This window comes from Neolamprologus multifasciatus, chromosome 6 (genome assembly GCF_963576455.1).
Source record: "Neolamprologus multifasciatus chromosome 6, fNeoMul1.2, whole genome shotgun sequence".
Taxonomy (NCBI): Eukaryota; Metazoa; Chordata; class Actinopteri; order Cichliformes; family Cichlidae; genus Neolamprologus; species Neolamprologus multifasciatus.
The window spans coordinates 22,408,700-22,430,291 of NC_140444.1; the positions used below are offsets into that span (position 1 = coordinate 22,408,700).

Sequence of the window (21,592 nt, forward strand, 5' to 3'; positions counted from 1 at the left end):
CAAAAGGCTGCTTGTAATAAAATCCCTAAAGTTGCAATTTAAAATTAATTCTTTGCTAAGATGTCTGTTATGAGTAAACACTACAGTGGTTCGTCGCTTGAGTTAGGTGCCTTTTTTATGCTTGAATGATTCATAGCTCAGCGTTGACAAATCCAAAAAAAAGTATTCCTCTGAAAATGTTCAGGTACAAGGACTGGACTGAAAATGAGTGAAAAGCAGCCATCTAAAAAGTTGAAAGACCTACAAAAAGCAAAATATTTTAAAGAAAAGGGGTGGCTCAAGACTTTTGCACAGTACTGTATGTGGCCATTATCACAGAAAAGGGCTGCAATTTTCTGACACACCACTAGAGGGAGTGCATCTCAAAAAAACATACGTGTGTGTGCCATACTTCAGCCTTTGGTCAAAAATAAAGACCATAAAATACAGCTACATGATTCAGTCTGAATTTCCTGACGGATTATATATATATATATATATATATATGCAGTACAAAATAAAATATCTATATCAAGTAATCCACACTTGTCCACATTATTTATTAGTCACCTCCAAAATAAACACCAGATAAAACAAGATGTCCTACAAGCACAGAAATGCACTCTTATAACACAAGAGGCACCTGTGTGTTGTCACACATTAAACCTCGGAGGACACTGTGTTTAGTTTATTAATAGTGATTTGGAAAATTGTACAGCACATAAACTCAAGTGAGATTAATCCAACATGTGATGGAGGCACAAAGTAGTGTCATACATAGCAAAATTTACCATACGTTTTCTTTTTTCATTTCTAAAAGTAATAACAGTTCTTTTCTCAAAAAAGGAATAAATACAAAATAACATGACACAATAAATATGTAGCTTTATCTCAGTAACATACAGTAGAACTGAAAATAGCATTCAATATCATTTAAGCAGACATGAGGTGATTGTGCAATGTGTACAGAGGTAACATAAATATATAAAATAGTGTTAAGTGCTTTTAATACTAAGGGTATTTTAATAATTAAGTAATGGGTACATGTAAAGAACTATTGGCTCAAATGCTTTATGATTTGTGGCTTTTAAAAATACAAGTAAGTCTGTGTAATGTAAAACTGTATATGAATGTAGTTGGCACACTAGTTTGACATCAGTATTATATATATAATAATATCTAGTCTAAATCTAAATTCTCATTTGTTATAATAATCTTGAAGCCAGTGTAATATATTCAGTGTAAAACTATAAATTCTCACATTTGGTGAACAAGGACAATAATGTAAGCTCTACCGTCATTTTCATTAAACTAATTAGTCAAATTTTTACTTACATTTAATATATTCTGTACCTGTAAAATTTAATATGATGATGATAAAATAAAGCATATTCTGAAATTACTTAATTTGGCTATAAATTGTCTTTTTTTGGCACGCTTCACACTACACAAACACGGCAGACAAAAACGGAAACTAAAATAAAAATAATCAATAAATGGAAATTGTTTTGTTTATTAAAACCTTTAGTGTGTAGTCTAATACACCACTTTGTATGTATCAAACGTATCAAACTTGACTGCACCAAATACTGTATCACGGACCTCTCGATGAAATGCTACACAGCTATAAAATGTAGTGAGGTAATGGCAGACCATGGGTACGTAGAGAGAGGCGGGTGTTCGGATAGACAAATGTGTTTCATCATAATAAAAATATCTGCATATGTGTCACCTGATCCAACCCATCCCTGTAACAAAATGTGACAGGACATGACCGCATTAATGCAATCCTTCGATGATCCTTAAGCGTCTGTGGGCTTCCTGGAAAGAAACCACACCTTCATTGGCTCCTTCTTTCCTTTCATGGTGACCGGGCCCCGATACTCCAGATGAAACTGAGGGTCGGCATTCTCGGCAGACTGCAAACACCTGCAATACAACGCTACATATCACACAAGCTGCACACTTGCCGTGCTCACGTCCACAGTAACTAGGTTTGTTTTTCCTTGTATATGCTTCATGTTTTATGTCTATTAATGGATATTTTCTTAAAAGTTAAAAGAATAAAAAAATTCTAGCAGTACAACTGATCCTGAAAAATAAGGAGACGCTGCTGCTCACCGGTACGTATATTCAGACACGTTTATTTTTCCTTTTTCACCCGTCGTCTCTGTACGGCTTGTGAGGTTGACCGTATTTCCAAAAAGGCAATATCTGGGCATCCTCTGCCCAATGACTCCGGTCACCACCTCTCCTGTGTGGATCCCAATAGTAATCTGAAAAGAAAAGAGAAGAAAACATGTGATCGAAGCGCATGTTTACACTTTAACCAAAGCAAAATAAATGCTGCAGTTACCTAAAGACATCCCTGTTTCTTTTTAAATTTGCAAACGTAACTTTAAATACATCTCTGCAGCACAGATCATTAGTTATCTGCTGTACATTTATTTGTAAAACAGCACACAACAAACCTTATTTCCTACAAAATGTACTACTTTAAATCCCGTGTACATTATAACTCAAGGACTTGAATGAATAATTTATGCTTTATAGAAATAAATTGCAAGTTTTGTGTTGGCACAAATTCTTAAAGCCATCGACTGACATGTGGTTGGTAAATATAAGGTTGACTTTGCCTGGGGTGTCTCCATGCACAAAATTAAAATTTCCTTGTAGTTTCAAATTTGCAGTAAACAGTTCCAAAAGAAATCCTCGACAATCAAGAGACTAATATTTACACTTAATCTTATAGGCACTTCAGCGCTTGCTGCCATCAGAGCATGAACATGCCAGGAGTGTTTGGGACAAATGAGAATCTATTTTAAGCCACAGGATCGTGAAATGATTTGAGTCGGTTTCTGCTACTAAGCCAGGCCCCTCTTTAGCCAGTGCCATGTCTGAAAATAAACAGTCTTTTGTTAACCAGACACAATTTTCCAAAGTTAAGTCTCAACAGTCATTGATATAATAACAATCTCCAGCACTCACTTAAACAACTTCTCATTGCTCATTACTTCAGCACGAAAATACATTCCCAGATACGCAGGTATAATTATTCTAAAATAAAAATGTGTATATATTACGTGTAATAGAGTAAATGCCTGACACATTAATATGGTGCACTAATATGAGAATTTTCAAACTAATATTAGAAAGCCGACAGCGCTCCAAAAAATCATCTGTGCCAAAATAACAGATGGAGTGCTTAGAAGCTGAAAAATAATTAAATGTGAAGGAGAACAGTTAGACAGTCAGCGCGCATCACCACACAGAGATAATCCAACAGCTATATAACAGACATGTTAGAGAGACAAGATGAAATACATGCAATGACATTATTTTCCAGTTAGTCCTTTTTTTTGGTCTATTTAATTTGTTTAAAAAAATCCTCTGTGCACTAAAGTTTACACTGTTACGTTCTTAACTGTTACAGCCTGTATGTAAAAATGGAATTATAGTTTTGCATTTTCTAATTAATTTCTCTATTTCATTTCATTTCTACCTTTTTTTTTAAATTAAGTTTAGTTTTAGTTAGTTTCCAGAGTGGGTTTTTTTTTCCAGTTTCAGGTTGGTTTTTTTCAGTTTATAATAATATATTTTAGTCTTTTTACTAAATTAATTCATGTATGGAAGACATGTGTCGGAGGCAAGATCTAAGAAAATCAGTACAGGTGTTACAATAAAAACACATAATTTTTTAAAAGGACTTGACTTACAGTCTCATAGTCATCCAAAGTCTCAATAAACACATCCATCAAAGATATAATAAGATTTTTTCCAAACTATCAAACTCTCAAACTAAGCATGTTTCCTCTATATTCTCATTTCAGTTTCAGTTTTTTTTTCAAAAGTCTATTTTTAATTTGAATTTTTTTTCCACATCTAGTGTTAGTTTTTAATTTAGCTTTTGTTTACTATAAAAGTCTTGGAGCTGACAGGTCCACAGTAAACTGTCCACAGTGAGTGACTGAGTGTGTTGATTCTCTGCCACCACGATTAAATTTGAACAACATCTGAACTGGCTTTAGACTAGACAGACATATACTACTGCCACACTGAGCTTCAGCAGGTGGAGGTAATGTTTCCGACACCTTCACATTTTCCTTTGCTACCCAATCAAACCAGGACTAATACAGGAAATTATTCCTCTCACATGCATTAACTTCCCAATTTGGGAGAAATTATTCTGATTAAAACCAATTGTTTTAAAATCAAATCATAAACACACTTTGATTCACTTGTGATGATTCATCGTTGATAATCGCGATCAGCGAGCGAGACCTAAAGATTACACTCGCCACTACTGCCTTAAGGCACAACAAAAGTGACGGCTTTGCTGCGCTCTGGTGTGGTTTAGGCCAGTTACACACCTCACAATTTTTGTAACATGGTGGGCAAGAGTGTTCAAGGAGATCTCTATAGGCACGCCTATAATCTATCAGTGTTGGAAGCAGCTAAAACTATAGAAAAATAAATATATTCTGCTAATTTTCTCAGCAGCAACAGGTATTATTTAAGGTCAAGCAAAAGTACTGTATAAAAAGTTGCTCAGCTGAATATGAAGTATAATATGCAGGTTTTATTCTGAAACCTGAGATTCATATCACACCTGCACTGGTTCATCATCCACTTTCACTTGTCCAGCAATCTCCATCATGTCGAGAGCAAGGTGGCAGATCGACTTTGCGTGGTGTGTGCACGGCTCGGGCAGGCCACTAACCGTCATGTACTTATCACCGACTGTTTCCACCTGTATAAAGAAAATAAACCAAAACATTTTCTTATTCTCCACATGAGTGATGTCATGACTTCTTTTTTCTTTTCTGCTTCTATTTACTTTTGCTTCATGTAGAATGATTTGTTCCCACTGTACAACGGGGGGTGGGGGGTGTTCCAATGTGCTGTGCAGCCAGAAATAAACTGAAACACCCTGAGATAAACACTTAAACACTTACATCAGCTTTAAGACATTCAGGGACTCTTTAAGCCCTGTTAAAACCCCTGGACCACCTAGCCATTCAGCTTGTAGAGTAAATATTACTTTTTTTGGTGACCCAGTGCCTGAAGCCAATCTCATGGAAGAGGTCTGTTTGACTTCTTAAAGTGCATTCTTGTCTGAAAGCCTGGAGAGTAAATCTGTTGCACGAGGCCTATAAAATGGTGCAGTGCCATTGTAAAACTACACCCTGTTTAGATGTTGGTACTACCCTAAGTTAACTGATATAAATACTCTGTAACTGAGTTGCATGTGCATAATTGCATAATATTATTCAGCAGCTTAGTGCATTACAGCTGCAGAACCAGACCTCCAGAGTAGAAGCAAAACTTCCTCCTTTCTGGTCTTTTTATTGACCACAAATTTACACCAGTATTCAATATTACGTGATGGTAAAGTTCCTGCTTCTGACCTTGTATACATAAGGGTTCTTCCGAGAGTCTGTCAAAATGTCAAAGCGTGTGTAAACATCGTTGAGCAGGTTGACGATCTTGATGGCTCCTTCAGCTGAGGCGTGCTTGCTGCAGAAAGCATTGAACCCGACAATGCCACTAAAGAGGATGGTCACGTTGTCATAGCGCTTTGCTGGCACCGGGCGTTTGTGTCGCAGCTCATTGGCAACAGATGGTGGCAGGACAGAATAGAGCAATCTGAGAAGGAGAAGAGAAATGAACATTCTGGGCGAGAGCTGGGGACGCCGGGCTGAAGTCCGTCCTTTGGATCAGCATTTTGTTTGCACAAACACCACCTTTTGGTCATTTTGCTGTGGAAGCTGCTTTCAGAAAGGAGGGTGGTGTTTCTATGGTAACTGGTTAGATCATGGCTGCCTCTTAAAAGCAAAATACCTTCCTTGATGCATCATAATCTTAGGATGAATGATGCATACAGATGGCAAACTCTAAAATGTATTCATAAAAAAAATAGTATATATATATATACAGCGCTTAAATACATATATTTAAATCTAAAATAGTTAAGATTTTATGCACAGCCTTGTACCTCTAAGTTGAAAAGAAGCAAAAACAAAGAGTGATGTAGCATCTAAAAAGGCAACAACAGTGCAGCAGCAGTTCTCTTAAAATTTAGAGAAGCCATGAATTCAAATCGATGTCTGGAGCCCGAGGCAATCTGAGTCCAGAGAATGGTCAGAATAATAACGTGGGAATCCAGTGGGAGAGTGAAAGTCTTTTCCTAAGAGAAGATAAACTGCTACAGCGCTCTTAATAAAGATCACACTCCACCCTTCTCCATCTCCAGCTGTCACCCACTGCTGTGACAAAATACAATGGCAGGCCTTTTTCTGACAGGGACTGAAGAGAAGCTGAAATATCAGTCCCTGCTTGCCCTGCTGTCATACATCCTTAATGCAACTTTGTTGTACTGAGACCTGTGTCTTTCTGTATTGTCGGTGATTTGCCCTTAAAAGGGAAAACTGGTTAAGGCTTCTCTTTATCTCCCTACTCAAGACTTATAATAAACAATCTTTTTTTTTTATCATTTTTTTCCTAGCAAATGAATCATGACAGTGCTATTAGAGATTTATAGTAGTGAATTTGGATACTGCACACAACCTACAGATAATGACATAACTAGAAAATGTAAATGATATCATTTAATACTTTCTTTTGTTTAAATAAAGTGAAAAAATGAAGGGAGACAGGCAACATGGGTTAAAGCTGCATATACTAGCTACATTATAATGTCAAAAAACTGATTGAGAATTGGTGGGCATAATACCTGTAATTAATAAATATCTGACCCCACACTGTACTTAAAGACTACTTTAATGAAAATATAAAAACAGTCAAACCTATCTGTCTTTTTCTTTTCGTCCTCCAGGGCTCGGAGTGTGTGCTGGAGGCGATCCGTCAAGATTTCCAGCTCTTGGGTCAGTTTGTACTCCTCACGAAACTGCTCGCCCAGCAGCACCAGGTCGCGCGTGGCATCATGCAGCGGGATGTCACTTAGGTAGAGTCCCCGCCGTGTAAGATCGTCCAAGTTCATAACACTAACCAGAAAAGTAGGAACAGGTCAACAAAGCGAGGGCAAAAAAAAGTGAGAGTCATAAATTATAAGAGATTTTTGCAGAGTGAAGCTGCTGGAAACATTTGATTTGTGTCTTGCTGTTCTTGTTCATATCAAGAGGTGTTATAAATTATACAGGGCATAAAAAATGAGGCATGAGCAGTGAAATCATCATCCTCTTGTGAGGGCTGAGAGCACTGTAATGTTTCCAGATAAATGCTGCTTTTTGTCTGGTGAGGTCAGACGCTGTGCTGTTCGGATCATTTCTGGTCAGGTTGCATCTCGTTTTCATTCATTAGCAGTTAAAGTCCTCCAAGGCAGCAACCTTTAGTGAAAACACTCATCCTACAATCTGAAAACTGCCTTCAATGTAAGGGGACAAGACCTTTTTAACCCTGCCATCTCCTGGATCGAACAGTTTACTAAAAAATTCTGAATGATTACGTAAGAGCTACAGAGGATAACGGAGGTCACACTCTGGCGATCTACCTGCCCATTGTCATTTCCAAAAGGCCAAGAGGAAAACACTTCTGAGTATTCTGTGTAATTGCTTGATTAACAGAGTGTGTAACTACATGGAAAAAATAACCTCATTTTCATTAGTGAGATTATAACAGATCAAAATTACAAGTAAATCAAAAACAGATCTTCTGTTGATGTCTCTTCTACTTTTCATCAATCATTTTCTTGCTCTAATTAACTACACTTAGACGTTTTACACAGAATACTGTCTTTGCTACACTATACACTGTTAAAGGATAAGCCTTGTAGTCATCTAGACCAGGGGTGTCAAACCACCATATATAGCAATGCTAAACTCCATGAGACCATACAGCACAGTGAAAACACATAATTGTCTCCTTGGTTTTTGCTAACTGATGTTTTTGATGACTCTGGTGAGCTTCCTTTTTCCCCTGAAGTTAGATCTATTTTTAATGTCGACACTTTGAGTGTGATTTTTGAAATCTTTAATGTTTGCATATGACCAGTATGTCCATTATTCTCAGATTCTCCAGTTAACTTTGTCGTTTAAACACTCTGGCTGTTTGAAGGGACCTAATTAGTCTCCGTGCATCTAGCATCAGCATAAGCATCGCCAGCTGGACATAAGAAATGCTAAATGCACAACGAAAAACATTATTACAGATGTCCAACAGTATATCATCAGTGAATATCTGGACGAGGACTTTCACAGAGTACCACCAACTCTGTAATAGACTCCTTCTGACAGCAGCTCTGATTCAAAGTAGCATCCACTTCACCTGTGTTAAGTTAGCTGTCTTAGATTATGGTTAGACTATATATCCTGAATGTTAAGGTTTGTCTCAGCTCGCTGTAATTTGCAGAAATATTTAGTTTTTTCCAACACTATCATGTAGCAATACAGCTCTAAAAGTGGAAATTCGTTTCTTATATTTTGGTTGGAAACAAAAATCACAGAAAGAAAAGCACATTGTAAGTAACCTTCATGCATACGAGCAATTAATAGTGAACAAAACTCTTCCTTTAAAAAAATCAGCTTTATTTCAAATATTGGTTTACAGAGATAGATTATACTCTGCTGTAAGTCAAAACCTTGAACCTTTAGATTTCAAGATGTCTTCACCTGAAATCTGAGCATTCTCATTCTGTGGGTAAAAGTAACATTTTTCTGGTGTGCATTTTCAGTCAAGGCTTCTGCAACTGATGGCTTACCTGGGTGAGCAAAGAAAAAGGATGTTCTCAGCCTCTGGCAAATAAATCATCTGTCCTTTCAGTCTCAGACAGCTGATCTCCACCCCCGTCAGCTCGTCCTCATTCTCTACAGTCTCCACATTCAGCAGGCCCTCCTGTCAGGATTACATCCCTCTTATGAATATTTCATGATGCAGTGCGTTCATTTCTAAATGTGCTTCCAAACTGGGCGCCAGTTTAGCTCGCACTTTATTTTTAAATCTGGCTTTTCATTTTAAATGTTACATTTTTCAGCGCTCATTACATTAAATTAATTTTGATTTTATTGTGTAAAGAAAAAAAAAAAAGTAAACTCTTCTTTTTTTGTCAGGGCTTACGTAGCCATGTAGCTTATGCCCCAAGAATGGCAGTGCTTCAAGGATCAGTCTTGTCACAATTAATCTGAGTATAGCGGTCGGGCCCTGCAGCTATTAATCAGAAGTACCTGACCCCGTGGTATAATTCTCAAACACGTACCCTAAAGCAGATGACTCGTAATCTGGAGAGGAAATGGCTGTCACAAATTTAGAGGATCATCATTTAGCCTGGAGAAATAGTTTGTTGCTTTATAAGAAAGCCCTCCGCAAAGCCAGAACAGCTTACTACTCATCACTGATTGAAGAAAATAAGAACAACCCCAGGTTTCTCTTCAGCACTGTAGCCAGGCTGACAAAAAGTCAGAGCTCTTTTGAGCCAACCATCCCTTTAACGTTAACTAGTGATGACTTCATGAACTTCTTCACAAATAAAATTTTTATCATTAGAGAAAAAATTACCAATAATCATCCCACAGATGTAATATTATCTACAGCTACTCTTAGTACCATTGATGTTAAGTTAGACTCTTTTTCTCCAATCGATCTTTCTGAGTTAACTTCAATAATTACTTCCTCCAAACCATCAACGTGTCTTTTAGACCCCATTCCTACAAAACTGCTCAAAGAAGTCCTGCCATTGATTAATTCTTCGATCTTATATATGATCAACCTATCTCTAATAATCGGCTATGTACCACAGGCCTTCAAGGTGGCTGCAGTTAAACCTTTACTCAAAAAGCCATCTCTAGACCCAGCAGTCTTAGCTAATTATAGGCCAATCTCCAACCTTCCTTTCATATCAAAAATCCTTGAAAGAGTAGTTGTCAAACAGCTAACAGATCATCTGCAGAGGAATGGTTTATTTGAAGAGTTTCAGTCAGGTTTCAGAGCTCATCACAGCACAGAAACAGCTTTAGTGAAGGTTACAAATGATCTTCTTATGGCCTCTGACAGTGGACTCATCTCTGTGCTTGTCCTTCTTGACCTTAGTGCAGCATTCGATACTGTTGACCATAATATCCTATTAGAGCGATTAGAACATGCTGTAGGTATTACAGGTATTGCACTACAGTGGTTTGTATCATATCTATCTAATAGACTCCAATTTGTGCATGTAAATGGAGAGTCCTCTTCACACACTGAGGTTAATTATGGAGTTCCACAGGGTTCAGTGCTAGGACCAATTCTGTTTACATTATACATGCTTCCCCTAGGCAGCATCATTAGAAGACATAGCATACATTTTCATTGCTATGCAGATGACACCCAGCTCTATCTGTCCATGAAGCCAGATAACACACACCAATTAGTTAAACTGCAGGAATGTCTTAAAGACATAAAGACTTGGATGGCCACTAACTTTCTGCTTCTTAACTCAGATAAAACTGAGGTCATTGTACTCGGCGCTGAAAAGCTTAGAAATATGGTATCTAACCAGATTCTTACTCTGGATGGCATTACCTTGGCCTCCAGTAACACTGTGAGGAACCTTGGAGTCATTTTTGACCAGGATATGTCCTTCAACGCACATATTAAACAAATATGTAAGACTGCGTTCTTCCATTTGCGCAACATCTCTAAAATTAGAAATATCCTGTCTCAGAGTGACGCTGAAAAACTAGTTCATGCATTTATTACTTCCAGGCTGGACTACTGCAATTCATTATTATCAGGATGTCCAAAAAACTCACTGAAAAGCCTTCAGTTAATCCAAAATGCTGCAGCAAGAGTACTGACAGGGACTAGAAAGAGAGAGCATATTTCTCCTGTTTTGGCTTCCCTTCATTGGCTTCCTGTTAAATCCAGAATTGAATTCAAAATCCTGCTCCTCACATACAAGGTCTTAAATAATCAGGCCCCATCTTATCTTAATGACCTTGTAGTACCATATTACCCTATTAGAGCACTTCGCTCCCGCTCTGCAAGCCTACTTGTTGTTCCTAGGGTATTTAAAAGTAGAATGGGAGGGAGAGCCTTCAGTTTTCAGGCCCCTCTTCTGTGGAACCAGCTTCCAGTTTGGATTCGGGAGACAGACACTATCTCTACTTTTAAGATTAGGCTTAAAACTTTCCTTTTTGCTAAAGCATATAGTTAGGGCTGGACCAGGTGACCCTGAATCCTCCCTTAGTTATGCTGCAATAGATGTAGGCTGCCGGGGGATACCCATGATGCATTGAGTTTTTCCTTTCCAGTCACCTTTCTCACTCACTATGTGTTAATAGACCTCTCTGTATTGAATCATACCTGTTATTAATCTCTGTCTCTCTTCCACAGCATGTCTTTTATCCTGTCTTCCTTCTCTCACCCCAACCGGTCGCAGCAGATGGCCGCCCCTCCCTGAGCCTGGTTCTGCCGGAGGTTTCTTCCTGTTAAAAGGGAGTTTTTCCTTCCCACTGTCGCCAAAGTGCTTGCTCATAGGGGGTCATATGATTGTTGGGCTTTTCTCTGTATCTATGAAGCGCCTTGAGGCGACATTTGTTGTGATTTGGCGCTATATAAATAAAATTGAATTGAATTGAATTGAATTATTTTGTCACTTAAGAATTAACCATCCCATGAGAAACCAGACCACACAAATTTTAAATCTGAAACTATTTTCTATTCTTGCTCTATTTTTACCATGTGACTTTTCATTTGACTTCACACTGACCAACAAAGGTATATTCTAACTGTGCTGCATGACAGTTAGGTTTTCACCTAACTTGGAGATGGGCATTGTTCCAGAGGTCTTGTGGTTTGTTCAGATACAACTTTGCAAATTTAAGCTTTAAGTCATTTTTCTTTAGAGAGAAGAGGCTTTCTCTTGGCAACCCTTCCAGACAACTCATACTTATTCAGTCTCTTTCTAACTGTACTGTCGTGAACTTTAACATTAGACATGCAAACTGAAGCCTGTAGAGTTTGAAATGTAGCTCTTGGTTTTTTCTGCAGTTTCTCTGAGCATTCCATGGTCTGACCTTAGGGTGAATAAGCTGGGAAGTCCACTCCTGGGAAGAACTGTCTTGAATGTTTTCCACTTGTGAATAATTTTTCTCACTGCTAAATGATGGATTTTAGAGTGTTTGGAAATGACCAGAAAACCCTTCCCAGAGTTATGAGCAACAGCATTTGCTTCTCTGAGATCATTTCTGATGTCTTTCCTGCTGGGCACTATGTTTACACTCTTTGCTGTTATGCTCCATAACAGCAAAGAGTCAGAACTTCTACTTTTATAGAGATGCTCTTATTATTATTCTAATTTACATATTATTTCTATTTGTTTATATGCTCAGTGCTCCCTGCATGGCAACAATTTCCTTCTCCTTTATTTTTTTTAACTGAGCTCCACAGCATCAAATTTTACGGCGCTTCTAAAAATATCAGTGACCTTATGAATATTAACACACTGTTAACACATTCTTTCAAACCACATTTTAATTAATTAGACTTTGGTGTATTTTATTGATCTATTTCCTCTGCTAAACGAATACATGAAAAGCGATTAGCCAAACGCACTCTTACAAACATACATGTTTCATACATACCTTGCTACGAAGAACGAAGACAGTGTTGATGTGGGAAAGGATGCCATGAAAGCTGAAGTCAATGTGAGGACGTACCAAAGAAAAAACTGAAGGAAGGATACAGGTACCCGGCTGGAGCTATATGATAAAAATATCCATATGTTAGTAACATTGAATTTATTCTTTATATTAAACTATAGCATTATTATTGATAATAAAAGACAAAACAAATATTTAAAACATAATTATTTGCTAATTTCTTGAAATTCTGAGTTTGGGAGAACTGAATGTGAATGCAGACCTGTGGCAGGACTCGGTAAATGGCGTTCCCACACTGTGTGAGCATCAGGTCCTTGTCAAACATGAGGTGGAATGGAAAGGCCTTGCAAAATGTGTACGGGCTGATTCGAGTCTCCTGCGTGCCGTTCTCTTCAAAGCCATCGAGATCTTCGTAGAACGCCTCTTCCTCTGACTCCTTCTCCTCAATCAGAAATTTGATGTGGTCACACTCCTCATTTTTGGGTTGGATCATCTGCATCACGTGAAGTTCATAAGTTGATAACATATTGACGACACTGATGCAAGACTAACTGTGTTGCACATCATTAGAGCACTATGACGGCCTTAAAGAGAAATCTGAACCTTAACGTTGCAATTTTCATTTCATAAACATAATACCAATAATACCAATGTTAATTTTGCATTTATTATATAGAATTAGGCGGGTAATAATGACAGAGTCCTGTGGCTTTATGGGCATAAGGCATGCTGACGTCAACCTGGTGTCTCTGCACCCTGTTGCCACAGCAACACTGGCTAATATTTCCAGAAATTGTGTGTCACATTTGGAGCGTCTGCCATTTTCTGTGCTTTCATTATAGAATTGCTGAAAGATATTATCCTGTCTGTACAATATGATTAAGTTTGGGAGAAAATGTCACCGACTGAATGAAGAGGAAAAGCTCAATCTAAACACAGTAGACGTCTGAGGGGAATAACGTGCTGCAGGGAATGGTACAGATTAAGGCTGAGGCTTTTGGTGGCCTACAATTAAAAAAAACAAGCGTAACAGTTTTTAATGCTGGTTTGTTAGAAATTTTTAATTTGGTGCTACTGAGAGTAGCCTGGTTAAGTTAACATTTTAAATGTGGCTTGTTCTTCTATTCCCTCAGTCATTTTTGGTTCAGCCGCAGTGAGAGCAAAGTTTGAAAAAAATGAGGAGCAAGAATAAAACTCCTTGAAAGATTCCCACCGTCTCTATGCTAGAGACTCTATATCTTAGATCTAAAAATATCCTGTGACTCACAGACATTATCCAAAAATTCACTACTCAACTGCAGCTGTCACAGTGTTCCCATTTGGGTATTTGAGAAGTTTCTGTTGTTTAATCTTCACGTTACAGCCTCGCCACTTATATTGTGTGACACAGACTTACACATTCTGACACAATGCAATGCAGGAACACAAGAGTGCCTTTGAATATTGTACCATAAATTAAAGGGGAGCGAGAAGAAGTCATATCCGTTCATTAGCAGTGACAGAGTGAGCCAAAGAGTCGAAGGTTTCGCGATGCACAAAAAGGTAACAAAAACAACAAAGGAGACCTTCATCTCTATCTCTGTTCCGTGGATTTGCTGAGCGACGGTTTTAATGATGCCAATCACTATGTCTTGCAGGCCTTCTCTCTCCGAGTAATAGTGAAGAATCAGATTGTTTCCTTTCTCTGCATCGGTGCAGCGAAACGAGGGAGCCCTCATCCCGGGATAAATGGTGCCCAGGTGATCGTGGAGAGCATCCAGATTCTGAAAATTCAAATCAAAGAAAAAATATGGAACAGCCGATTGTAACACGACCCTCTATGTTGTGCAAATAGAAGAAGTTCAAAAGGTGAATAAAAAAATTAAAAGCTCAGCTGGGTGTTCATCATAAAACCTCATTAGACCACATATGACAACAGTAAGTTATCTTTAACTATTATCGCATCATGTGATCACTACTAAAAAGAAAACACCTGCACAAAGAAGCTGCACTCCCCCACATCACGATTTGCTTCTGCCCTTTGAAGTGCTGCTCCTCCTCTACTTGTTTTTTGTGAAAATGCAGACTGCGGGCCTCATGCAAGAACCAGCTGTACAAACAGATGTCTTACAAACTATGAAGGGATAGGCTTGTTTCTATGCAGGGTGAAAATAGGCTTGTTTCACAGAGTGCGACTTAATCTGAATGAATATGATTAAAAAATCCTAACAAACTTAATGCAAAATGAAGGGCACTACATCATAATCATCCTAGCACACACATTTACTGAGAAGTACTATTATCAGCATATTTTGTCACAGCTGATTATACATTTTAGTAATTACTGAACACAGGATGGAAAGCTCGTGGATGATGTCTTCTATCATGCTGTTGTACACAGCATTGTTACCCTTCGTACTGTAATAAACTGAAATCTAATAACCCAGCGACTGTTTTCGCTTTGACCTTGCTTTCTTTTTAGTATCTGACATCACACAGCCTAAACTATAATGAGAGCATCACTGTGTTTCACTGAAATATATACTCTTTCTAGAGGTTTTGAAGTCTTTTAAAAGAATACTGGCATTTCTTAAGTTTGCTGATTTCAGACAACAGAATGCGGGGGCACAGTGAGAAATTGTTCCTTTTATTAAAGAACAGTGTTGTGCAAAAGACTTGTGCCAACCCTTATTTCTTTATATTTTGCTTCCAGGCAGCCAGACATTCTTGTAATCTTTAAAGTGGTCTTGACTGATAGTTCTTCAGGCTTTCTGAAGTTCTTTCAAATAGGACTGCAACTAAAGATAATTTTGGTAGTCGACTAATCTGCCAATTTTTCTTCGATTAGTCGATAAGTCTTATCTCCGTTTCCTGGGCAAACCTCCTGTTTTAAGCTCACCTGCTCTAGTTGCACACCTGTGAATGTCACCAAAATTTTTTTGTAATTTTTATATTCTAAGGTCTAAGATTCATGCCACACTACAGTTATTGGCAAAATCAAGAAGTTTTTTGCCAATGATGATCTCATCCCACAGCAAATTAAAATAATATAAATTTGAAAATAATCAAATGTATTTTTAACATTACTCAATAGGACTGTCAGAATAAAAATAAAATAAATACAAATATGAAATAATACAAATTAAAGTGCTACTAGTATTTAAACAAAAGCAAGCGTCATCCTGAGAAGTTTCCAATAGGTGAGCTAACATAAGCATCACAGTACAAACCGTACAAACCCTAACCCTTCACATAAACATGGTTTCAACACGATGCACTTACTTAACTTATCTTACTAATATAAGTAAAGTAATATCTTTACTTATATTAGTAAATAGACTGTAGTGAACAGGTCACTTCAAGTAAGTTTATAGAACTGTGATGTTATATATCTAACAATTTCAGCTGTCCCCTTGGCTAGATCTCGCTTGAAAACCATGTTTTTAATGTCAATGACACTTTTTACCAGGATAAATAACGGATATATAAAAGTCACTTAGCCAAAAACTGATTGCAGCATCTACTTTGTATTAGAAATGTTATTTCTGGCTCTAAATTACTTGATATTCTTCATGAGAGATATGATTGACCTATTTTTAACAGTTTTTGGTCAGCAAGTCATTTATAACAGCTTAAATTCCCACAATCATTTTTGATATGCACTGCAATAGTGCTGTAGTGGATGGAAAGCTCTGTTTTGCACAGTCTGCATTTAACTTTGTTTGTTTTATGTGAAATGTGTTTACTTTTTTTATTAAATCTTTGCTTCCATTTTCTTTTATCCTAATGTTTAGCGGGTCTCGCTATGTTATTCTTCGTTAGTACTGAGCGCAGTCTTGGCAGACAATATAGACAATACTGCCCCCATGGCTTCCTGTAGTGTATTGCAGTTACAAAAACACATTTAGGTGGTATTAGGATATGACGGGAAAATCCGCATTGACAAATTTTTATAGTCGACTTGATTGATTACACTGATGAATCGTTGCAGCCCTACTTTTAAAGTTGCTTTTTGAACAAAAACCAAAAACCAAAGAAATACAAAACAGCCATAAAATAGTATTTTTGCACCATCAAGGGGATTCCCAAAGAGCTAGAAAGCTAAGCTGAAAACTTGGGTTATCTCCAAAAACTGGACAAGTCGAGGACAAAAGAAGAAATGGCAGACCTAAACATTATCTACAGCAGTTGAACTTTATCTGAAAGCCATGTCTCAGAAATAGGAAACAATTTAGTAAAGACCTGACACAGGACCTGAGAGATGTCAATCTACTGTTTGCTGTAGTGTCACTGGAAGGGTGGCTGTTAAGAAGTCATTGTTAAGGAATGAAAACAGGGAGAAAGAACTGAAAATCAGTGGCAACAGGGCTACACAGTGACTGTCTACAGTGATCTGTGATGGATCCTGTTCCATGGAACAAAAGGCTTCCAACTTTCAAAGAAGAGTTTTGAATGTCCTTCAAAAAGCCTAAATAACTATTTCTGAAGACTACTTTTTGTAAGGAAGACTGTCTCAGAAAGTTCAGGCTGTGTTAAAGAATAAACCTGGTCACAGCATTACAAACTTTCAAGTTGTATTTATACAGTATTCCCATTTATGTTTGCACATCTTTCAATAAATTGCTACACCTGTTTTCTATTTTACTATTAAAATATACAGAACTGAGGGATAGGCCAAGACTTTTGCAGAGTACTGTTCTACAAGTGTTTACTTAACTTGAGGCCTTTACGTTTGCTGATTTCTAGCAGCAGAATCCAGCTATATATAGTTATACAGTATAACATTATTTTTTTAATTTACTGCAAAAGTGGAATCTTACAAATACTCCCCGAACAAATGGTATTTATCAGCATGAAACGACCAATTTACAACAATCCAGTGTTTTCACGTGACACCCAAAGCTGATTTATGCGATGTAACACATCCAGCTGACCTTTAAGCTAAAAAAAAAAAAGATATACTACAACATAACATTTTTTGTGCTCAGTAAATTATCGTGTCTTTCAAACTTTACAGCCACAGTGTGTTAAGTCTGGCTTTCTGTTAAAAAGCCTCAAATCTTCAGCCTAAGAACCCTCCAAAACTCAGCAGAAAATATCATACAAATGTTTTCACAGGCTAAAAACTCAGTGTGATGAATAAAACCTCCTCTCATCTTCAGTTCGCTCCTAAAGGCAAAGAGGAAGACTCTACCTGCAGGAATTCACGAACGTTTGAGCCCAGCACGCGTAAGATGGTGTCATATCCTGACTCCTGGCAAAATTCAAAAAACATCTTGCCAAACATCTGCAAGATCTCTCCCGCATCAACTTCTGCAAAACAAAACAAAAAGCTTATTAAAATCGGGCAAATGTCTGCTAAAGCTTCATTTGTATCCTACATCAAATTACATTTATTTCATTTCCAGGGATTTAAAATCGTGCTGTTACTTACTGAGAACTTTGCTTGCAGCTGCAACAAGATCATATGTTTTGCCATCCTCATATATGATTCTAACGAGGAACTGGCCCTCAATATCAAGCTGAGCCTCCCTCCTGAAAACAAAGGGAAGCTGTTACTCACAAGCTACAGCAAATGTCACAGCAGAAGTAAACAGTCTCGTAGGCAACTTGTTCAGGAAACCACTAGCTTTGGCTTTTTTGCAGTTGCTTTTCTGTTTACACCAACAACTCGACACCAACGGTTGGGTCTTCTTTCATGATATATATTCAGCTGGAAACATTAAATAAAGCTTTTGATATTGCTTTGAAGTCCTTGTGTGAATTGCACTGCTGAACAAGCAGAGATAGCTAATCAGGTTTAGATCTACTGCAGGTCCTTTGATACAATGCACTCCAAGCTCCTGAGTACATTTTGCTATTTATATCTTAGAAAATCCAATTTTCACAAAATTGTCAGAAAGCTTAATGAGCTTCTGATTGCAAATATTTAACTGAGTAAACAGGAATGATTTACAGGCCTGACCAGCAACCACAATTTTATCATAATGTGTCACAGCTGGAAAAACATACCGAGCTTTGAAAAAGTAAGAATTCTGATATAAATAACTGAGTTCATGAAAACCTTTAAAAAAGCACATGACGGAACCTGGTAAACTGAGCACTGAGTAACAGCGAGTTACATTTGGAGATGTAACATATAACCCTGAGCTGTAGCATGCCACGCTGAAGCATGTTTTTTTGTGGTGGCTGGAAAATGACCACTCTGAAAACATTTACAAAAGGCAGCTGCAGCTCACAGGGTCATGCATAGGGCATAGAAGACTACAGATGAAAAATAAACTTCACTTTAAGCCAAATATTTCAACAGCTGAAGAAAATGGCCATTATTCTGGGGAAAGGACTCATTAAGACTAAACCTAAAGTTGACTAAACTTAAAGCTCATATAGTGTAAACTATTTTATTTTATGGGGTTTTGGCAATTGGAGCACATTTGAATTATACTTTACTGTATATGAATAAACAAAGGATTCGTTAGTTTTGCTGCTGTATCCTTGTCAATCTTTAGTGTCCATATTAAACATATTAAGAGGCAACTGCCTCGGATGCCACCTCAGTCTAAAATGAGATAATAAGCTTACTTGATATTACTCTCAGTATCAGCTCGAATGCTTTAGTTTCAAATCCCACTAAATCAGACACTGTGTCTCTTTCCTAAACAAGGTTTCACTGGCAGAAACCTGCAAACAGCACTTTCATTTGTCATCTAAAGTCACTATGTTCACAGCAGCAGATTGTCATATTAGAGCTGGTCGAGTCCCACTTATCAGTTTGTTCACAGTGTATATATCATAATGTTGTTTGCCAACTCCATGAACTACTTTGCATCTTCGCTTTCTAGACATAACAAAAGTACACTCTTTTATAGTTATAGTTCATAGTTATTTTTATACTGGTTTTATTTTTTATCTTTATTTATTTTGTTGTTATTGTTGTTGTTATTTCAGAGTGTGCAATAAAGTTTCCTGTCTTTTGATGTGACACTGTGCGGTTGTACTGTCTGGTTAATGCTGATCTTTAGCAATGTTTCCAGTTGCATCTTTACTGATTCTCCTACTGTTAAGTCATCATGTTTTGTCCAAAGGGGTGTACTTGCAGTTTTTCTTTGAAAAAATGTAAAAACATCACAAAAAGATATTGCCAGCTTTTTCTGCAAAAAAAATAAAAATAAAAATAACAGAATTAACACATTCATTTAAGTTACATTCTGGTGAAAAAGGCATTTTATTCAGTGACTAATAACATTTTGATTACAGCGAACTTACTAGGCCTAAATATAAGAACCTGATAAGAAATGCTTATTTAAAGCAAGAAATGGCAGATGGATTTAGAGAAGAGAATTATTTTTTTACATTTTTTTAAACTCCACTAATAAAGTGGATAATCTAAACGGTAAACAGCAATTATGATTAAAGTTCCAGAGGTCAACCAGTTCTATGAAAAAGTAAGATTACATTTTTACTTTAAATATTCCACTTATAGGTAGCAAATATATTCAAATATAGACAAACATGACAATAATTAGTACTTGAATTTACTTGATATTGGTGATTATTTATGCATATTTTTACATAAGCAAGATTTTGAATGCAGAATGATAAATTTTTGCATTTCTTAGTAGGTTACTTCATCAAACAAGTCTGTACTGCATATTTATTGCAGGTATTTACTTGTTACAATTACAACCATAATGGGAAATAATAATAATAATAATAATAATAATAATAATAATAATAATAATAATAATAATGGCATTTTGTCACTTCACCAACTAACTTTTGGTGTGAACCTACATGAGCCTACAGAGGGTGGAGGGTATTCAGGTTAATCTGTTCTTGCTGGTAACACTGTGGCAGTGTATGCTGCTGGGCTGGCTGTACAGTATACATTAGGCCTGGCCTGTGTCCTTGTTGTTGTGATCTAAGTTGCTACAGTGTAACCTTTGATACCAACATGGCTGAATAGTAAACACATCCTGAAACTCACTTGATGTCTTCCCACACTTCCGGACCGTAATTCCTCAAAACGAGGAGCTCCAGGGCGTGATTCACAAAACCATACTGTAAATTTTCAAAAACACGAGCAACGTGAGTTATATTTCATGGAACGAACGCAATTTTCTTAAATATATATATATATATATATATATATATATATATATATATATATGTATAAATATAAATATGCTTATTACATTAAATATTCTTAAACATTTTATGACCTTTTGTGTTCATGTACGTTCTGTCCAGCTATTAATATATTTTAATATGAGGATAATCATGGATATTATTGTAAAAACCGCTACATAGCGGTATTCCAACAGGAAACGACAACCGCAAATACACCGTTTCGGGGGGGAAATGCTACTTACTTAATTAGTATTCAAACACAATCGGAAATATTAATGTTAAATACTTACCATGATGTCCGCTGTTTCTCGTTTTCTTTATTTTTGAGCAAAATTATTAGAATCCAGCAAAATCTTCATCGTTTGGTACAGATGCTGACTGTCTCTGGGTCCAGCTCCCGTTTTTCAGTCAGCTTCTTACTGACAGCCAGACTGTCCAATAACAGATCGGCAATGGCGTTACGTAAGCAGACTTTGACCAATGGCAATGAATCTGCTGTTGCCCAAGTGATGCTGGTCAACCTGCACTCTCCGTACATAGTTTCTGCTAAGAGCGTTCAACTGTAATGCCCTGATAATATATTCTGATAAACATGTTAACAGTTTTTCATTTAAACTTACCTAAAATCATCATTTTGAAAAAGTATGCGGGGTAACAGGGTTTATTATTGATATTAAGGGTAGAAGTACCCAGGTGATACACCTGGAACCACAACTATATATAAATATATTTAAAACAGACCTACTTTTCTTTTTCAAAATAAAGGTCATGCATTTATGTTTCTACTAAACAAGGCTATAAGTAACGAAATATTAACATAATTAATATTAAGATTAAGAATAATAAGTGTTGCCTATAGCAAAATACTTCCTAATAACTCTGTATTTTATAAAGGTGTTAGTATTTTAACC

General features: G+C 37.0%; 1 protein-coding gene across 1 annotated transcript; it reads right to left on the minus strand.

Moving 5' to 3' along the window:
• Positions 1–563: 563 nt before the first annotated feature.
• gucy1b1 (guanylate cyclase 1 soluble subunit beta 1) lies at positions 564–21,087 on the minus strand. Its single transcript, XM_085162549.1, has 13 exons — positions 20,972–21,087; positions 20,539–20,612; positions 17,986–18,086; positions 17,746–17,864; positions 14,138–14,335; positions 12,835–13,065; positions 12,555–12,671; positions 8,696–8,829; positions 6,786–6,983; positions 5,388–5,625; positions 4,589–4,729; positions 2,101–2,255; positions 564–1,908 (listed from the first exon to the last, which is right to left on the minus strand). Exons 1-13 carry the CDS (start codon positions 20,972–20,974, stop codon positions 1,782–1,784), a joined length of 1,836 nt encoding a protein of 611 aa, XP_085018675.1. The 5' UTR covers positions 20,975–21,087; the 3' UTR covers positions 564–1,781.
• Positions 21,088–21,592: the final 505 nt, after the last annotated feature.